This window comes from Lissotriton helveticus, chromosome 8 (assembly GCF_964261635.1).
Source record: "Lissotriton helveticus chromosome 8, aLisHel1.1, whole genome shotgun sequence".
NCBI classification, from domain to species: domain Eukaryota; kingdom Metazoa; phylum Chordata; class Amphibia; order Caudata; family Salamandridae; genus Lissotriton; species Lissotriton helveticus.
In genome coordinates this window covers 1,010,169,663-1,010,190,754 of record NC_136069.1, presented here as the reverse complement: position 1 = coordinate 1,010,190,754, position 21,092 = coordinate 1,010,169,663, and the positions used below count along the sequence as shown (strand labels likewise).

Genomic DNA, 21,092 nt, shown 5'->3' with positions numbered 1-21,092 from the left:
TGGGTACAGGCACCTCTCTGTGCAACACTACAGTGCAACATCAGGCCAAGCATACATCAGAAAAGATTACATGTGTAAGTTGCACTTTGTGACCAAGGTATCTTAAGCTATTCTATGACTTATAGTGAACTAAACATCTGACATACCGATTTGGTTCCCTGCAAAGTGCCCTCAGATGATTATTTGTATGCTTACCAAAACTATTGAACTCATTGATGGTGCTTGTTGTGCTTCTCTGCTGGCTTTACACTGTCGGCAGGTGGAAACACTCTCTCTCAGAGGGGCACAGACTGCTGCAAGTTGACCAGTATGATGTCACTTCTAGTTGCAGACATCTGTTGTCACCATGCACTCCCTCTGTGGCCTTGGTAAAAGCTGGTGCTCTGCTTTTGGCATCGCTTTAATAACCAGCTGCAGAGGGCTCCTCTCTTACTTTGGCCTGGGGCTTAGGGGAGTGCACTGACTGCTTGCTGCATGCAACGAGGTCTATAGACATCATTGGTGGCTGCAGAGGAGTCTGCCACAGAGCATGCAGTGGGCATTTTTTAAAGACAGTGCAGAGCTGCTGAGTCTGACATGGGCAAGTCAGGAGGCGGTGAGCTATGATATTCAGCAGTGACAGTGTGCCCCATACACCCTCACATGAGGGAACAGGTTACATGGTGACCCATCTACCTTTCCCCGACAGCAATCGTTGTCTGTCAGGGGTGGACCCAGGACTAAAACATACATCTTCTGATGCCTAGTTCATGCATCACCAAAGAGCGCTACCTTCTCTGTCTCACATGGATAAAATCGTGACTCTGGCAGTGGCTGACACCAGGAAAAACTAAACTTTAACCCCTTCCATGCTCATGACGAGCTGAGCTCGTCATGAGCCACGGTGCTCCGGTGCTCATGACGAGCTGAGCTCGTCATGGCCCGTGGAACGCTCAGGTGCGGGGAGAATTCCCCTCCTGTACTGAACGTTCCACGGGAGCCATTGCACCTGTGACGAGCTCAGCTCGTCATCAGCACAGGAGCGCCGTGCCTCATGACAAGCTGAGCTCGTCCCCCCCTTCCCCCAGCACAGCAGGTGAATAATCCCCGCAGCGAAGGGGTTAAGCTGCAGCCCGTGGCCAGTGGATCCTCGGAGTTCAATCACCCTGCATGAACACAGTAGGCAGGCATGCCTAGCCAGAAATACCAACAGGCAAGGCACCACCCCACAATTGACATGTGGGCACTTCCAGGTGGTGATCACTCAGGACACGATCTTGTTTTGCTATTGCTGTGACGTGAGCTGTGACAGGTCATGTGGTACCTCTGATGCTCCGGCCTGGCTGAGGGGTTCTCTGCCTGATGGAATCACGCAGCCAGCTCCCAGTCCACAGCACTGTGCTAATTATTTTTACATTGTACTATGGCCTGTCTAATTTTGTGAATAAACTGAGATAAGTGAGAATAAACTGAGATTGAGGCCAGTATGCAGACTCAGTAGTCAGGCAGCAGCACCTGCTATCTCGAAGCTCCGGACGCGCTCCGCCCATTAGGTGCGGAAATCCATCGCCCGCGCTGAGTGGTTACCTGCAATCTCCCCGCCCACCTCGGAGGCGGGACACTGAGGGCGTGGCTTAGTCCTCTGACGCAACCTCCGGCTGCTCAAAGGAATATGCTCCTCCCGCCACGAAGCGGACGCGAGCGGCTAGCGCGCCTTGGGCGCGCCGGCGTCAGAGCCCACCCGAGCCCAGAGGTCACGACCCCTGGTCAGGTGCTTTTCAATGTCAATCCTGGCCCTAGGAAAGTTTATTCTTCCACTGAGTTGTGTCACATTCGTGATAAAGCCGTGGTTGAAGGCGTAGCAATACTAAACTGCCGCCATCACTTCCCTATTCAACTGGAAGGACCGGTGGCCTGTAAACATTGTACATTTCAGGGGCTCCTGCAGGTCAGCCATTAGACATCGAACGGGCCTTTGACCGTCCCTTCTCTGGGTGTTCGCACTTTCATCCTTTGTAATGTATGGTCCGTAGCCGGGCATGCTTTTGAGGTATGGGATTTGATAAATTCCCCCTCGCCGGAAATTTGTTTTCTGACAGAAACATGGCTGAACTCCACCAACTTCCCACTGATCAATATAGCCATCCCCGAGGACTATAAAATTATCCATTTGGATAGGGTGGAAAAAATGGGGGGGGGGATTAGCCATAGTTTGTAAAAGCTATATAAAAATTGCCTGGGTTATCACCCAAATTGATGACGGTATGGAAGTGGGTATTTTTAAAGCCAACTTTCCCCCCTCCGAGAGCTGGACATGGGCCTTAGTCTACCGCCCCCCCCAGGTCCAAAAGGAGACTTCGCGGAGAAACTCGTGGACTTGATAGCCACAAATGTCCTTTCAGCGAACAACTTCTTACTATTGGGGGATTTCAACTTCCATGGAGAATTATTTTCATCCCCAGAAGTGAGCAAGCTCCTCACAGACCTCGAGCAGTTGGGGCTCTCACAGAGAGTCCGAGGACCCACGCACAGTGGGGGCCACACATTGGACCCTGTCTTTACTAATATAGGTTCTCTCAGCTTTGACCCACCGGCGCCCCTTACTTGGTCGGATCATGCGCTGATCAAATTTACGATGGCTCCCAGCTTGCCGACTCCGCCTGATCAGGCCAGTGGGTGTGGAAAACCATCTCTGCGCCAATGGAATAAGCTGTCCTTGCAAGCCTTTGAGACAGAATTGAAGGCGCTACCCCCGCTGAGGGATCAGGATGTATCAAGGGCACTGGATGAGTTTGGGGCGGGTCTGAACTATGTTTTGGACACAATTCTACCAGCTCAGCCATGGGCCAGACCCACCCGGGACCGCCGCTCAGCCCCTTGGTATTCGAGGAAGCTTAAACAAGAAAAATCATCCTGCAAAAGGCTGGAGAGACAGTGGCGTCGGTGTAAGTCCACACAGTCCAGGGCGCTTTTCAAATTGGCACTGGTATCCTATCACCAGAATTTGAAGGCAGCCAGATGTCAGTATATAGTGACACAAATTGAAAGGGCAGACAATTCTTCCAAGGCATTATTTGATATTGTAAAAGACTTCACTGCTCCGGTCGCCTGTAAACAACCACCAACTGAATGTCAAGAGTTATGTGACTCACTGGCCGGTCTCTTTCAGCAAAAAATTGAAAAAATATACGCCAACTTCCCACCTCATAAACGGATCACTGAAATAATATCGAGGGACAGAATATCGACCAACAAAAATATTGTTTACAAAATATCGAGAGACAAAATATCGAGTTTCTATCTACAAACAGGTAAGTACAAAAATATCGAGTTAAAAATATCGTTTACAAAAATATAGTTGTAAAAAATATCGATTTTAATAAAAACAATGTTTAATTACATTAATATAAAAAATTAATTACTAAAATATACTTAATACTTAAAATAACTTTTAATAATTAAATAATTAATGAAAGTAAAAAAATAATATTTTTTTAATCATATTTCTTAAAACATATATATATATAGTAACAAAATTTAATTAAATAATAGCCAATATTATTAACGTACAAATACAAAAGAGTAAAAATTACTATTCCCACTCCAGTGGGTGCAACAGTAGGGAAAGTGTTGGATAGCGTAGGGGTTAAAATTACTATTCCCACTCCAAGGAGTGCAACAGTGGATATATGACATTACAACGCAACTTTTACAACGCACTACCATTACAACGTAAGTATTGGTAAGTATATAATAATTTTTATAATTTAAATTATTTAAAATTAATTTAATATAATTTAATTTAATTTAATTTCATTAAATTAAATTAATGTAAATGTAATTTTACTTTATTTTTACACTGGACCCCTGTACCCCAAAAACCCAAAACTGACCCTGAACCCTAAAAAAAACCCTTTACCCAAAACCCCAAAACTGACCCTGAACCCTAAAAATACCCCTTTACCCAAAAACTAAAAACTGACCCTGAACCCTAAAAATACCCCTTTACCCAAAAACGCAAAACTGACCCTAACCCTAAAAATACCCCTTAACCCAAAAACTAAAAACTGACCCTGAACCCTAAAAATACCCCTTTACCCAAAAACTAAAAACTGACCCTGAACCCTAAAAATACCCCTTTACCCAAAAACTAAAAACTGACCCTGAACCCTAAAAATACCCCTTTACCCAAAAACTAAAAACTGACCATGAACCCTAAAAATACCCCTTTACCCAAAAACTAAAAACTGACCCTGAACCCTAAAAATACCCCTTTACCCAAAAACCAAAAACTGACCCTGAACCCTAAAAATACCCCTTTAATTTAACATAATTAGCAATTAATCAATTAAATTAAATTAATTACCAATTACATTTTAATTAATTAACAAATATTATTTAATTAACAATTAATTAAATATTACTACCAATTATTAAATTTACATATTTAATTAATTATAAATAAATTACTTCCCACCCTATTCCCCTATAAACCCACAACCCGCTACAGGAAATAAATTATTTAAATTTACACAATTAGCAATTGATCAATTAAATTAAATTAATTACCAATTAAATTTTAAATAATTAACAAATATTATTTAATTACCAATTAATTAAATATTACTACCAATTATTACATTTACATATTTAATTAATTATAATTAAATTACTTCCCACCCTATTTCCCTATAAACCCACAACCCGCTACAGGAAATAAATTATTTTAATTTACATAATTAGCAATTAATCAATTAAATTAAATTAATTACCAATTAAATTTTAAATAATTAACAAATATTATTTAATTACCAATTAATTAATTATTACTACCAATTAATACATTTACATATTTAATTAATTATAATTAAATTACTTCCCACCCTATTCCCCTATAAACCCACAACCCGCTACAGAATAAAATTACACAATAATTTAAAAAAAATCATTAATTAAAAATAATTATAACATAAAATGACACTTTTCACACATATTATAACATAAAACACTATAAATAATTAAATATTATTTAAAAAACGATATTTTTTACTATCTAGATTATATACTTGGATATTTTCACTTTCTATATTATTTACAGTCGATATTACTTCACTTACCTTAAAAACGATATTTTGACTGTCGATATTCTGTCCTGTCGATATTTTGTCCAAACGATATTTAAAACTCGATATTCTGTCCAAACGATATTTTGGAGTCGATATTATGTCTGTGCACCCTCATAAACAGGACCCCTTATTATCGGAATGCTGTTTGGAAGGTCACACTGACCAGGCAGAGTGTTTATTGGAACATTTTACCCCTATCTCCCTTACGGAGGCCCTTAGAACCTTGGAAACAGCAAAATCGGGCTCCCCGGCAGACCCTTGCCCCCCAAGGTTATGGCACTTTTGGCAAACACTCTGGCTCCCACGGTTCAAAAGATTTTCAACCTTTCGATTTCTGAAGGCGTGGTCCCAACCGCATGGAAGGAAGCCTTTGTCCGCCCAATACTCAAGAAAGCCACGGCCAATCCTCAGGATTTAGACAACAAAACTATCGCCCCATTTCCTTGCTCCCTCTCTTGGGAAAAATGCTGAAAAGCTATATTAATCAACAATTAAATAGACATCTTGAATTAAATAACATCCTGGACCCTTCACAATCAGGGTTCAGACGGGGCTTTAGTACAGAAACGGCCTTGCTGGCCATAACAGATTCACTGAGGATGACTATGGGCGTAGGAGGAGCGGCAATTCTGGTCCTGCTTGACCTCTCCGCGGCTTTCGATACCATCTCTCACACGAAGCTCGCGGAAAGGCTGAGCTCTGCCGGTATTCAGGGTCAAGCCTTTAAGTGGCTGCAGAGCTTTCTGCAGGACAGACATCAAACTGTCACTATGGGCCCCTATCAGTCCAAAAACACTCTGCTGGACAAGGGTGTCCCCCAGGGCACCTGCCTTAGCCCCACCCTTTTTAATATCTATATGGCACCATTGGCTAAGGTGGTGGAAGCCCTGGGGTTCGAAACGGTGTCATACGCCGATGACACCCAATTGGTGTTCAACTGTGGACCAGATAGAGAGAGGCCGATAGACGCCGATTCTGTACAGGTATGTTGGAGATTTCCAACTGGATGGAAAAAAACTATCTTCAGCTCAATCCAAGCAAGACAGAAGTAATGCTTCTGGGCAAGGCAGGAGAGTCATGGTCCTCGGACTGGTGGCCGATGCAACTCGGTGCCCCTCCTGTGCCGGCACAGAGTGTTAACAATCTGGGCATCAAACTGAATCAAACCCTCTCAATGCAAGACCATATATCCTCAATAGCCGGGGCTTGTTATTTCAGGCTAAAGCTGTTGCGAAAAATCCTCCCCTTTATTCCCATGACTTTTCGAAGGACGCTGACCCAAGCGACGATCATTAGCCGGATAGACTATGGCAACGCCCTGCTAGTCGAGGTCGGAGTATCCCACTTGAGAAAGCTGCAGGTTATTCAGAAAACTGCTGCCAGACTGGTTCTGAATCAACCAGCTGGCACCCCGTCAATGCCTTTGCTGAAATCCCTCCACTGGCTCCCAGTCAAACAGCGGTCCTTTTTTAAGGTCTGTTGTTTGACTTTCTCTGCCCTTCAGGGCTTAGGTCCTGTGTATCTGCAAAAGAAAGTGGTAAGATACAGTCCCACCCGGGCGCTGAGATCTCACTCGATGCGATTACTTCACGTGCCACGCATCAAGCGCAGCAGGTCGGGGGTAAGGCCTTTTCCTACTTAGCCCCTAAATATTGGAATGTCTCCCAGTGGCCCTGCGTGGAATCTCCTCTTATTATGCCTTTAGGAAACACCTCAAAGCATACCTGTATTAGCTGCCCTAATTTCTGGCCTGCCACTTCGCTCTCCAGTTGTGACTGAGGAAAGCGCCGAGATGCCCCCTGGTGATTCGTGCGCGATATAAGTTCACAACATAACATAACATAACATAACATAGTGTTCACTCTGCCAGCAGTGAGTGGCTTGCACCACTTATGCTCCTCTCACTAGTCTCAGGTTGTGTCTTGCCGTTCTGGTGGTGTCAAGAAGAGCTAATAATGCATTTTAGTGCGATGATGCAGACCACCACACTAAAATGTGTTAGTATAACCTCTGATGTGTGGCTGCATTTGAATCAGTGATAATCACAAGTCTGATAAAATTGTAGCTGTAGGACTTTTTCACACATGATTTATAAAACCTGAATTTAGAAATGATGCATCCATTTTTAAAAATGGATGAATGTTTCCATTTATTATACCATATAATTTCCTAGTTGTGTGTTGCATCAGAAGGAAATGAATGGGAAATTACAAGGAGTAAAATGTTTATTGATTTTTAAAGAAATTAAAATCAATATAGAAAGAGGTAATATTGTAGGTATCATAATATAAAACAATTTAAAAGAATGAGTTTCTTGATCTCCTTCTTCCTATTTCTCTATAGCTTACATATACTGCAGCAATCAGTGGAAATTAGTTCAGTCACAATGGAGTGACTGAATTATATACCTGCCCTGAAGACCACTTTCGCTTAATCCAGGGTACATAAAAAATACAGTGCAACATTTGCCTTAAAAGTCTATGCGCATTTTTATAAGTGACCGGAGTCATATTTGTTAGTCAGCATTTTCTAATAGAATGTTGATTGTAAAATCAATATAATATGTGTGCAGCTGAGAATACTAAAAAACGCCTGTGGCATTTCCTAAAAAGTAAATAAGCAGTAGTTATATTTAAAAAAAAGAGAAGCAATGTATTTCTAAGTTGGGCTTGTAAACACTATCGGCCGACAAGGATCAGGGAAATCGGGGCGGGGGACACAGAGGAAGTGGGAGTGAAAAAAAAAGAAAAGAAAAAACATACCTTCTCACCGCTTCCTCGCTGCATCTCTCCTCCATAGTCCCTCACTCTAGCTGGAACAGGAATCACACCTTGGCTCCCTATAGCCAATCACAACGGTGCAAGATGATTGATTTGGCGTTCAGAGATGCAATGGAGCCTGGGAATGTTCTCCACCCGGGCTGTAATACAGCCTGGGTGAAGGACATGCAAAGTGCGCTTGAATCTTTGTTCTGCCCGAGTCGGCCGGCCAAACATTCTATGCGCTTACAGAGTGTGCCTACCACTCCTCTCCCTGCTCTGAGAGCAGTGCAGACCCGCACAGCCTCACAAAGCTGGCACAGCAGGAGCAAATAAAATGATTATAAGGTTGAGTTATTATTATTTTATTTTTCCTTTTTTTAAAGCTAAAAAGCAGTGTGCGACGCTCCTCCACCTTAACGGTGAAGCTGTCACTGCTTACAAATTATACACAAACATGATATGTGCTTCATGCTTACCATTTAAAAAGTGTGATGCTAGTCTTATAGAAGTGCGCACTTAAAGCCACAAGAATGTACTGAAAAGCAGGTTTCAAGTGCGAGCCAGAACAGAATGCTGTCAGTGCTTAATTTGTAAAATATTAAGTGCCAGAGCTCTGACCGGGAGGCCACTGCAACTGGCACCACCCATTCCCTGGTCATCGCTGCCAAAACAACTACTAATCATCTCTCTCGCATGTAAATGCAACAGTTCAGATTATTTCAGGTCAACTAAGCTAAAGAAATGGCTGGGGAGGCAGGTATTTGCAATTTTAATGTATATTGTATTCCTGAACAACCGTTGTTCTGCTCGTCTCTAAATTAGATAAGCAGTGCCACCATGTGGTAGACTGTTCTAGGTATGGTGTTGACAATTAGGTGCCGAGCACCGGAAACCAATTAAGTGCCGGGGCTCAGCACCAGAATGCCCCGGCTCAAATTAGGCACTACACACTATTAGACAGAACGCGCTGTTTCTTTCAACATTGGAAACATTACAGAACTGTTAGATGGGTGTTTGCCACCAATTACTGTTTGCGATGAATACTAAGAACGGTCAGATGCCTTATGAACAAAATGGGCATGCCTGAGTGGCCATGTGATTTAAGAGGGCAAAGGTCGTGGATATCATAAGGAGTGGACTGAAGAACCATGTCTTGTCTGAATGTAACTCAAAATTGGCTTCTCTTATGGACACTAGGAAAACAACTGCAAATTGAGCAGGAAAAATTGTAATGTTCCTTAATTCTGTTGAACAAAATGCCTGTGAAACACCATTGTGTTTGGGTGTGAAGGGGTCCAGAATATCGCATACGATATATCACATGACAATAATATTTTTTACACTAAATTGAGCTAGCACTACATTGTAAGGTAATTATTTAATTACTGTCCTTCACTCTTATTCTTGTCATCTAAGTTAAGTATACATGGAGCTGAGAACAGTAAATACATATCTACCGTAGACAGTTCTGTCAGAAACGCACTGCATGTGATATTATTGCAGATCAATATTGTCAGCATTGTTTATATGTGGCACACATAGTTAAGTTTGGTCCTTAGGCAATACATTTTCAAGTGTACTGGTTTATCAGATTTGGTGACTTTGCAATAACTATGAAAGATTTGAAGTAGTATGATGTATGGTATCAGAAAGTGTGAGCCATTTAGATATGCGTTTGATTAGTCTGTATATGAAGAGAAAACAGCTGGCAATTAGGTCGCAAGTCTCTTGACTTTTGATTGTACTTGCACAAGATTGTGCTTCGAATTTTAACATCTGGAGAGATCCAAACAGGTTTCTCTTCTAATAAAGAGGTCACCATCAATACATGACAAGTGTAAGGTAGAGAATATTGATTGATTCATAAAAGTGCTCTATAGAGCGAACCCTGTGCATGAATACAAATCTAATCAGAAAGGACAGACTGAGAAAGCAATGTGCAGAATAAGATGTTAATTAGGTAAAACATATGGATTTCAATGGCATTGTCAACAGACAATTAGGTAAATGAATCTGTGTGTTTCCTAGAGAGAAAAAATAACATTCATTTTCTGAATACTTTTCTGGATCAAATACGTTTGTTCTTCAAGCAAAACATCCTAATCAAGGGCATGTGAAAATATTTTGATTATTGAAGTGAGTAAATTGGAGCAAGAATATATATTTTGACTATTTAAAATCGAATAAAGTTATTTTGACTGACTGACTATTTATCTTGTAATCAGAAAGTGCTTCCATGGAGTGAAGATGTTTCGGAAGTAAGTTATAGTGGAGCATCCATCAGAAAAATAAATTGGGGTTAGGGGCTAGTTGGGTTAGGGGCTAGTTTGACAGCAGTAAAAGTCCAGACAAATGTGGTATTTTCTGGATATATGTATATATATAAATATATATATACACACACCCACACACACACACACACACATATAATTGTCACTCCACCTTTACAGAAAAATGAGTGTGGACCCAAGAAAGTGCAAATATCAATTTATTTGCCAATTTGTCAAAGTCTGCCATAACCCTTTTCAGCCGAACTAGCGGCCTTGACCACATGACATAACATGATATATATATACTAGTTACAGTTTGTTTAGTTAGGACCATGTTTCCATAGGTAATGCGTTTTTAGTCTTGCCTAGATCTTTGGCGCCGTTTAACAAATCTTCACTTATTGTCCTTGAAAAAATGTCATATTGAGTCTTGTTGTGCAAGGAAAGTTTTGAGGTGATCCGCCAAGTGGGATGAATGTACAAAAATTACATTTAAAAGCTGGCAGGTAGAGTTTTTAAAACTTCATATTGTCACAATAACTCCCATTTTCTTCTGTCCACCATTTAGTGACCACAATCCGTTATCCTTAAAATTGAGGGAGCTCTTAAGGGTCCTTATAGTTCCTCAGATATATAGCCAGGTCAGACAACTAAGATGGCCAATGGTAGAACCGGAATATTTTGTTAATACTCTATTTCATTCATGTGTAAGAGAATTAGAAACTTGCTTAGACCCTTCTTCCCCTGACTGTATGCTTTTATCAGCCTTACGCTGTATTGCAGAAAAGGTAGCTGAGCTTCTCTACTTGCCAAGTACAAAACCCTCCCTTATCAAGGCAAAATGATTTGACTTTAGTTGCTCAGGGGCCTTGCATAATTTTAAAGGGGTGCTTAAAATTTAGATTTAACTTGTTGCATCTGACTTTAGCTAGCTGAAAAGTTGTCATGATTTTAAATGCATGGGCCCCCGTGGCTGCAATAATAAATCTCAACAGGATACGTTGCATTTCATGATGCTCTGCAAATATTATTAGGAACCAAGGAGATCTTTTTTAGTTCATTTATTAAAAGGAAGTGTCTTTAACCCCTTGGCTGCAGTGGTAATTCCGCCACAGCGCTAGTGGGGAGGGGGCCGCGCGGCGCCGCCATGCTCGTGAAGGAACTACTCCATCACAAGCCTCGGGCGTGCTGTGCTTGTGACGGAGTGGTTCCGTCACGGCCCAACCCGCTCAATAGAATGCGCCGAACAGGCGCGAAATCAGCGCCGCACAGGCGCGGCGGCCGGGCCGTGACGGAACCACTCCATCACCAGCACAGCGCGTCCGTGGCTGGTGACGGAGTGGTTCCGTCACCAGCATCGATGGTGTTAAACATGTACACCCAGCCTTTTGTATCAACTGATGCTGCCAGGTAAATTTGCTGTTGCAAATGTTATTTGTTTTTTAAATGCTGCTGTTTCTTTATGGAGTATACAGGGTGATTAATTATGCCTTCTCAGATTTAGGGTTTCTTGTTTATACAAGAATTATTTTAAGAATATTTTATGCTGTAGTTTTAGTGTTGCTGTTTTTTTATAGTTTTATGATACAAACCAAATAAAAAGATGATTATTATTAAAAACTATTTTATTTTGTGAATCAGGCCAGCAGTTCGTCAGATTTATCAAGCTAAATATTATGTACCTGTTATCAAAAGATTTATCAATGTTCTGTACTATAGTCAGTGGCAGGGCATGCAGATGTTTTTATTCATGGAAATGTACATTTTTATGCCATGGGTAGTAGGTGACGGCGAAGATTCAGTTTTAAGAATAAAACTGTAATTGGAGGGGAAAATTAGATTGTTTTTCTCAGACTGAGCTATTAATTGAACCATCTGACATAGACTGTTGGGATTTATGATATATATGGATTTGCTATAAAATATTTCCACATATAAACCATAAACACTGCCCTATACACATGGAATATCCAATCTGATGTCTTCCTCTTTGGAGTTTTCAGAGTCGTGTGAGATGGGAACAGACCGTTTTTTTTATCTCATAGAGGGGGGCGTAGCCTACGAACTTGAGCCACATATTTTTTACAAGATTTATTTGATTGGTCAACCTCTTAATAGCTCAGTTAAGAGAAAAGTGTAAAAATATGCTGCTCCCTAACACTTAGATGCACAGGAAATGAGAAGCAACACTATTCCATCCCAATCTTATTATTAAGATCCTGATGTACTAGTCTCAGGCTGCATGTCTGATACAGGTTGCCATAACATCTGCCATATGACTTGGAATGAAAACTGCTATGGATGTAATACTTGACAGGGCAAAAATATCATTCAGTGGGATTAGCTGAATTTGCAATAATGAGTCAGGGATTCCATTAGCTAATTCCTCTGAATGCTTGTGAATGGAGGCTTTTGAGGACTCTTACCACTCACATTCACAGAATACCCACATGCTCCACTTTGACTTTTACAGTATGTGAATTTCTAGATAAAAACTTTTTTTTAGAAGATGGGAATTGATTCAATTGCTAACCCTATTTCTTCTCATCCTCTCAGGTAAAGGGGAAGAGGACTCTGGCAGAAAACATTGCAGATAATGGTGGACTGCGAGAATCTTTCAAGGTACTACATAAAGACAAAATGCTTTTCAAATCTTAATTCGTGAAAATTGTGAGAAGGAAATCATATGTTTTCCTATGAAAGCAGTTGAACTCACCTCTCTCTCCTGCATCCCTATTTGGTTATGAACTCAAAATTAAAGAACATTAACCTCCAACATGCTGAGCTTAAGACATTATTTACTACAATTGTTGAGTGTGGGAATGGGCCTGAACTTATAAGACACAAAACCTCAAGTGGGTCATGAGGCCCGTCCTCTCTCTCACCAATAGTAATACATAGCACATTATTCTTGGGGAAAATGAATTTGTTGTTTATGCCATGTTGTTTTTTTCACGAATGGAAGTTAAAAGCAAAGATATTAATCCGCTCAAATAAATAAAATCTCATCAAATAAGCCTTCTGAGTGTGAAGCCACTTATTGTCATTTTTAAAATGATTTCTAGATAAAATCCCTGAGAAATTGAGTGTGATTTCTCAAGTTAGTTATATTTTACTATCATATAGTAACACAGGTTTGATTATAACCTTAAAGCCCGCTGTCAAGGGTAATACTGGTTGCTAAATGCCCTGAACTTGAGCCTTTAATGAGGCAAAGGGTCTTTAACAACCTGAGGCAAAAGGGCTGTAAGGCTATTAGAACATCCCACCCAGTGAAACTAAAAAGGGAGAAACTGAAAGACAACCATTGGAACGTAGGAGCAGAAGACTTGTACCAGCAATTATTGGCCCTGAGACACTTTATTGTCTTCAATGGAGCACCTGACATTCCACTGTTCTAATGTCTCTCAGTAAACGTGTTCCAAATAATATGTTTATTGGTAAGTGGAGAGAAATTGTAAAACCTATAATTTCCTGAGAGGCTGATTGAAAACGTTCCCAAGTAGTCCATTTTTGTTTACAGTAGCTCTGCAGCAAATGCTACAGCTGAGGCTGGCCAAGCACTTTATTCTACAAAGTTTAGAGTGGACCTAAGTGGCAACTAACTTGAGGGTTGATGTGGTCTCTTGGACTTCTAAGACTGTAACCATCCTCGAGGCGTCCCACTATTATCCATCATTGTCTGCCACAAACATTCCCTAAACCGAAACCAGCAAATGGTTACCTAAGTATAGACTAAAACTACACTCACAATGCCAGTGACAAAATACCACTTTCATCATTGCTCACAATGTTAGGGGCATGGAAAGCATTATCAAACAGAATGCATCTGAGATAATTCATTTCCACTAAGCAATGGTTGGATGGACTCCAAGTCAGGGATATTCCCACCCACAGAATTCTACATCTGTTATGATTCCAAATTCATTTTGGCACACTAGTGTTCACATACTGGTGTGCTCTCCTATGTCTAGGCCAGCCGCTGTCTGTGCAGGTAAGAGCGGTGAAGTGGTGGGGCTGGGTGGGGGGTGGATTTCGAAGACAAGAGAAAATTATTTATTTAATTTTCCCACATCATCGCAGTTTAAATCCCCCCAACCCGGCCCCACGCCCCACCGCTCTTACCTACAATGGCCGCGGCCGGTCTAGGCACAAGCTTTGCTGCTGCGAATCCGGTCTGTGATATCTAAGCTGTTGTCATGCTTTCAAATTTACAACAGTCATGGATAATGGCTGAACGTGAACTGCATTTAGTATGTGGGATTTCCTTGTTAAAAGATGTTAACTGTACATTAACAGCAGTTTGTCTGAATTTGCTCAGATATTACCAAGGTGTAATCTTGTATATTAGTTAACCACAGCAACTCTCTGTTTGTGAAATACCACAGTCACAGCCACAGAATTCCACCTGAGTCGGGATTTTTTTCAAGCAGAGATTGCATGTACAATTATGAGTGTAAATTCTAGCAGCAAATAGAATAAGCTGTAGAATTGCACTTTGGTCATAATTTTCAGGGGATATTTGTTTTGCATCTAAGAGGAAAATCTTTTCTGCCAAAACACATGTTATGGCCAGTACTGCTTGTTGAGTTATGTTCCGAACCAGTACGAATCTTCAGAATTCTCTAATAGTATTTACCTTGTCAAGCCATCATATAATGAGCAGTAGTGCTGACTGAATTGTATCTTCGTAGCTTACTAGCAACAGCTTCAAACAAATGTTGCAAGCACAATTTACAAACCTCTTTATTTGTTTACTGTTGTCAGCCATTATGGGGCATGATAACTTCTGTGAGTGACACAATCAGCCTTTGATGTTTAGTTTATAAAAAGGTTCTACTTTCTTTTTAGCTCAAATGGTTTCATGTATAGATGTGAGCAAGAACAGAATGGGGAGCAAACACAGATAGATCAACAGATACGAATAAAAATAATTAAAAAAACAATAGTGAAGTGGTGAATATTTAATTCAATAATGCTAAGGGTTTTCAGAACGGGGTTTAAATTGTGTTCCTTTATCAGGATGTTTGCCTGCGACATCAGTAAATGATCAACCTCTTTAAGAGTTCATGTTTTAATTTTAGTAAATGTAGTGTTTAAATTGATTATACGGTAGAGCTTCTAGTGAATATATTTCTATCTCCTTAGGCGTACAGGAAATGGATCAACGAAAAGAGGCAAGGAGCTGAAGAAACCCTCCTTCCTGGCCTTAGCCTCAACAACAACCAGCTCTTTTTCTTAAGTTATGCCCATGTGAGTATAAGTAAAAGACAATGATTTTCATGCACAGGTGGAACTCACAGAAATTGAAAGAATGAGTAAATGAAAAAGCTTGTTGTTTTTTAAGATTATTTTTTTTAGCACAACAGGTAGATAAACATTAAAATGAAGACAATAAAAAATATGTTGCGTTTTAGATATTTGCATATTACCAAAAAACATATATATTAACAACATATTTAAAATGTTTATGTTTTGTTTACTATATTTTAAAAGAAAATGTAAAGGACAGATAAGATCAATTTATGGGTTTTTTGGTTTCATCCATTTGTATTGATTTTACAAATACATGTAGCGCTTCAAAGCATATATCAAGAACACCTCTCACTCTAATACCCCCTCCCACCAGCCATCCACCATAAAGACTTTTTTAGAGATACAATTAAAAATTTGTTGCCAAGCCAACACTCATCAATATAAATATCAGTGGTCAGCAGCTTATCAATACTTCTTTATTATCAAGTATTATACTTGTAAATAATGTCCTCAGTCCTTATTTACCTGACAAATACTAGCATGTGATCTAGATGTATGCAAGGTTAATAAGATGACAATATCTGAACAATAAATATGAAGATATTCATATGTAAGCATTGAGGAGATACATAAATGGATGAATGTGATGAGGCACTGGTGAGGTATCTGCAATCCAGTATTATTAATTCATAGTGTTCAGTAGTGTTAGAGGTGCAGGCCCTGACTCCATCAGAGAACTACATGCCTTATGGGTATTGTTTTGTTCAAATTGGGCTGTCATCTTAAGCAAACTTTGCTGCCTCTTGTGGAATGGTCAACAATCTTTGTGAATCTCAATGAGAAATCCAATTTAAGAAAAAGGTTTAAATTAGGATAGAAGCCACTGCACTTTTAGCACACCTAAATTTAACTTCGGTGACGTACTATTGGTCAACTGTTGGCACAATGAAAAATCCTGATTCATAGATTAAGGATCCTTTGACAGTTATGGCTGCAGATTGAAATTAAATTTGAAAATCCGCTAGAAAAGCAGATTGTCTGCAGCAATACAGTGAGGACCAGATATGTGAACATAATTTTAAAGAGGAAATAATGATGTGACTATTGCAAAGACAGTGGTATAAACAAAGTCATAATTTGGGGGATATTTACAAATTCTCTAATGATTTAACACATCTCATTTTCAAAACTACACTTAGTCCCAAAAAATAATGGATTATGTTTTTAATTGGTTCTGATACATCCAAACACCCCTTTATTTCCTGAGGGTGAAAGAGAAAAGATTTGTGCACTTGTGCCTTAACCCTAACAGTAAACCAGAAGTTGCATGCAAATGTAAGATGTTCTTTATTTTCTGTGCATAAACTAAGTAATTTTTGCTAATCCCAAGAAATTAATATTTTCAGAAAAAGGTAGTTCTACACCAAAAAACTTTAGCATTGGTGGAACATAAGGTTTAACCAAAGTAAAAATGATAAATGTATTTTTAAGTTTAAAAGCTTTATTTGAATAATAACAAAAATTACAGAAGACCAGCAATACAAAGTAAAGCATACTAAAAAGGAACATAACGGTAAAATGGCTAATACAAAAACAGAAGAGAAAGCTATTTGAAACATTTTAAGGAAATAAGAGGAGGTAATGGGAAGCGAGGGAAGAGAAGGAAGATGAAATTAAAACTCTTACAAATTGATAAAAACTAAACAATGAAGATAAATAAATGCATATTTACAAAGGAATTTAAAAGATAATCTTAGTCACATGTGATATACATAATACGCAAATAAATATAAAAAACAAAGAACACAGAACACAGAAGATAAATATTCAGGGAGGATTAAACTTTTCAGCATTTAAACGAGAACTATCTGTAAACGCTACATTGTCTAAATTACCCAGGAGGAGCTTGAGGGCGCACTGAAAGACCTGCCCTTGGAGAAATCGCCGGGCCCGGACGGACTCCCCTATCCTTCTACCGCATGTTCCTGCCGCAACTCCAGACATATCTCTTGCGTCTATTAACTCCTTCACTGAAATGAAGGGGCCGTCCCCCTCAATGGGACTAGCTGAGATTGCCCTAATTCCCAAACTGGGAAAAGACCCCACACTCTGCTCCTCATTTAGACCCATAGCCCTCTTGAACTCAGACCTCAAGATCTACACCAAAATATTGGCAAAAAGGTTAGATCCACACCTGCCAGGGCTCATCGAGCCCGACCAGGTGGGCTTTATACAGCATCGCCAAGGGGCCAACAATGTTCGTAGAATTGCGCACCTTGTAGGAAAGGCACAGCACTGGAACATACCAGCTTGTTTGTTATCACTCGACGCAGAAAAATCGTTCGACTGGGTGGACTGGACTTTCCTGCGGGCAGTGCTACAAAAAATCGGGCTAGGCCAAGTCATGATAGCCAGAATCATGGCCCTCTACCTCTCCCCTCAGGCTAGGGTGAGAGTCAACAGCCAACTCACAAACCTCATCTCCATATGACAGGGCACCTAGCAGGGCTGCCCTCTCTCTCCCCTGCTGTTTGCCCTTGTGGTAGAACCTCTAGCCATGATGATCCGCCAGGGCTCGAACGTGCATGTAAATGTAAAATGTAAATGTAGTATACTTGTAAAGCGCACAGCTGCCCCAGCAACGGGGCGTCCCGGCGCTGTATAACTCTGGGGAACCCGTCCTGGCTTTCCCTGTGGGATGGTCCCTTGCTGGGAGTCCCCAAGGTGGAGCCAGGCATCCCCGGAATTGGTGGGGCCGTTGTGGAGATTAGGCAAGCTAATGCCCAGAGTTGCCGAGTGGAACCCCTGATTAGAGTAAGCACCGAAGCGAGAATTATCGAGTCCGCTGACCAAGGTCCACGACCCTGCCGCGTCGGGAATTGAACCCTGGTCCCAGGCTGACTTCTGCTCTCAGGCCTGTCGCCTCTAACCAGTGAGCCACACTACTCCATGGTATTCCCCACGGTGGTCAACAGCACAAAGTAGCCCTTTTCGCTGACGATCTTATCTTCACGTTATCTCGCCCACACACCTCTCTCCCAGCAATTCATTCCTTATTGCAGTCCTTCGAGCTGGCCTCGGGACTTAAAATTAATCATGGAAAGTCTTGGGCCTTGAGTTTGACGATCCCTGAACAAAACAGAACAATGGAATCCAATAACATAAACTGTACCAACAAGTATAATGTAGTAGTATAACAAAAGGGGCACTTCAATCAAAGTCCAGAAGAAGGAGAAGCAATTGCTCTCGGGGTGAAGGGACAAGGAAATGGATGAGGCAATAACGGACAATGAAAACAGCACCCTAAACAAGGGGAAGCACACTACATCAGGACATCAAATAAACAAGAACAGGAGCAGGAACATGAAGAGGAGTATGGTAAACTATCAAAGCACCTCTAAAAGGAAACAAAGGGTTATGTAAAATAGAGCTAGAAGAACAATGGAGTTCAAAAAGTAGAAACTATAACAATAACTTTAATGAAGTAGTATAACAGAAGAAGTACGACAGTCAAGATCCAGAGGAAGAAGGAGCTGTCTCCATTGACGTAGTAGTGTGAGATTGGATAAATCTGCGGAGGTCAGCCGGGTCCTCAAAGGTGGAAGTCTTGTTAAGAAAGGTGAACTTGAAAAGGAAGGGATGGAACAAGCCATATCTTCACCCTAAGAAGCGAAGAGCTGGACGAAGAGCCAGAAACTCCTGTCGTTTTGCGGTCATTGAAGAAACATCCTGGAGATAAATACTTTGGTGCCATGCCAGGAAAGATTCTTTTTGGATTTAGCGACATTTACAGCCAGCAGAAGGTCAGTGAGTTGCAAAAGCAAAATAATTATTCCACGAGGATTAGAAGGTGCAGATGAGGAAGAAAGACGAGGACCCAGTCTATGAGCTCTTTGTAGATTCAGTTTAGTTGCAGGAGGGCGACCCAAAAACTGCGACAAGAAAGATGTAAAGTACGTGACAGGGTCATTACCTTGAAGTCTCTCAGTAAGACCATAAATGCGTAAATAATAACGACGATTCCTGTTTTCCAAATCTCCAGTTGCTCTTTTTAGTTGTATGATTTCCTTCTTCAATGAAGATATTTTTGCAGATGAATCCTGTAATTCATTAAGTTGATGTTCCACCACAGTGATGCAGGAGTCCATGGTAGACCATTTATTGTCCAACGTTTGTAGGCGAAAGTTGGTTTCCTCAATAAAGGGTCGGAAGGCACGTAATTCCTCCCAAACCATGTCTAAGGAAACCCGGAGAAGAAGATTTAGGGGGAGATGGAGGATCCTGCTTAAGTCTCTTGCCGGTGGTCGAAGGTAACGGCCCTTTAGATGCCTTGATGATGAGACTATCTGTAAGAGTGGGACAGTCCCCATGTGACGAATGCCCAGACAAACAGGAACATTTATTAAAAGTAGATATGCTGGTCCCAGAAGTATCTGGATCATGCACTTCCAATGTTTTGGCCTGGTGAAGTCGGCGTTTACTCCTACCCATGAAGTGTGGTAAAGAGAGCGCAGAAAAGTAATAGCACCATGCAGGAGAGTGGGTAAAGTACCTCAGAAGAGGTATCAAAATCGATAAAAATGAGGACCTCCCACTGCAAAATGACAGTTGAGGGGAATAAATGCACAAAGCATGCAGGAAATGTTGAAAGATTGCAGTGGGGAATGTCGTGTAGAGAAACTTGAAGAGAAAAACCGGCAGAGAAAGAAACAAAATGGCGGCAGTGAGGCAGTATACAAAAGTCACCTTCACAAAATCATCCTTTCTTCATGAAACAAATTATGGAGGAGACATCCTCTGGAAGAGCCAGCATTTCGAGTTAGGAAGTTGTTGGCATAATTAGGAACAACGCAGCAGAACAGCTCCGAAAAGACACTCGAAGTCTGGCGCGATGCGGAGCACCGTCGCTAGGCGGCCATTTTAGGTCGCTGTGCACGCGACTAACCAAAATGATAAATGTCTTAATCTCACATTTATGCTGAATAGAAGGTAAAGCATCTGTCAGCAATAACACTGTAACTGGATAGGAAGTCACCTGTGATGCACATCCGAAGAATTTTGTCTTGCTAAAGAGGATGGAAGAGCACTGTAGAGTGATGCTATGTTTATCAGTGTTGTTAAAATCTGCTTGCTGTGAAAAGGGAAAACACAACAAAAGTGTTGGCTGTGATAAATATTCTGGAGTGGGGAGGGTTCTGGCCTATTTAGTAATCTGCATATGTGAAGGTCAGGGCAAAGGCAATGCGTGTTGACCTAGTTTGTTATGTAATGTTCTGAGTTTCTTATTAGATTATTAAGACCTTAGTATCTGAATCAGAACTCAAAGTCATAAACTGGTGATCAAGAAAGGGCGAATGATTAACCCCAAAAAATGGAAAGCAGAAATACCTTTTACAAAAATTACAATAGAATGAAATGCTCATAGAAACAATCTATAAAATACTTTTCAGATTTATTTTTTTTATTTCTCATAGAAACAATCTCAGGTTTTGAGATGTGCAGTGTTGTGAAATCCATTAAAAGTCCGTAGAGTTAGTGGTTGGAGCAAGACTCTTCATCACTAATGCAATAAAAATTCAATAGAAGTTTGTTAGTGGCTACCATTTATCTTTTGAGATATGCAGGAAAAATACTTTTAGAAAATGTCCCAAAATATTGCAAATGACTCGAAACATTTAAAATGAACAAAAAGAGCCGTC

At 40.7% G+C, this 21,092-nt stretch overlaps 1 protein-coding gene across 1 annotated transcript in view; it reads left to right on the top strand.

The window, feature by feature from the left end:
- PHEX (phosphate regulating endopeptidase X-linked) overlaps window positions 1-21,092 on the top strand; it is a 1,501,811-nt gene that overhangs the window by 1,457,223 nt on the left and 23,496 nt on the right. The window contains exons 19-20 of the mRNA XM_078657844.1: window positions 12,694-12,759; window positions 15,286-15,390. Coding sequence (XP_078513970.1) covers window positions 12,694-12,759; window positions 15,286-15,390 — 171 coding nt within the window. The remainder of the gene's footprint in view (window positions 1-12,693; window positions 12,760-15,285; window positions 15,391-21,092) is intronic.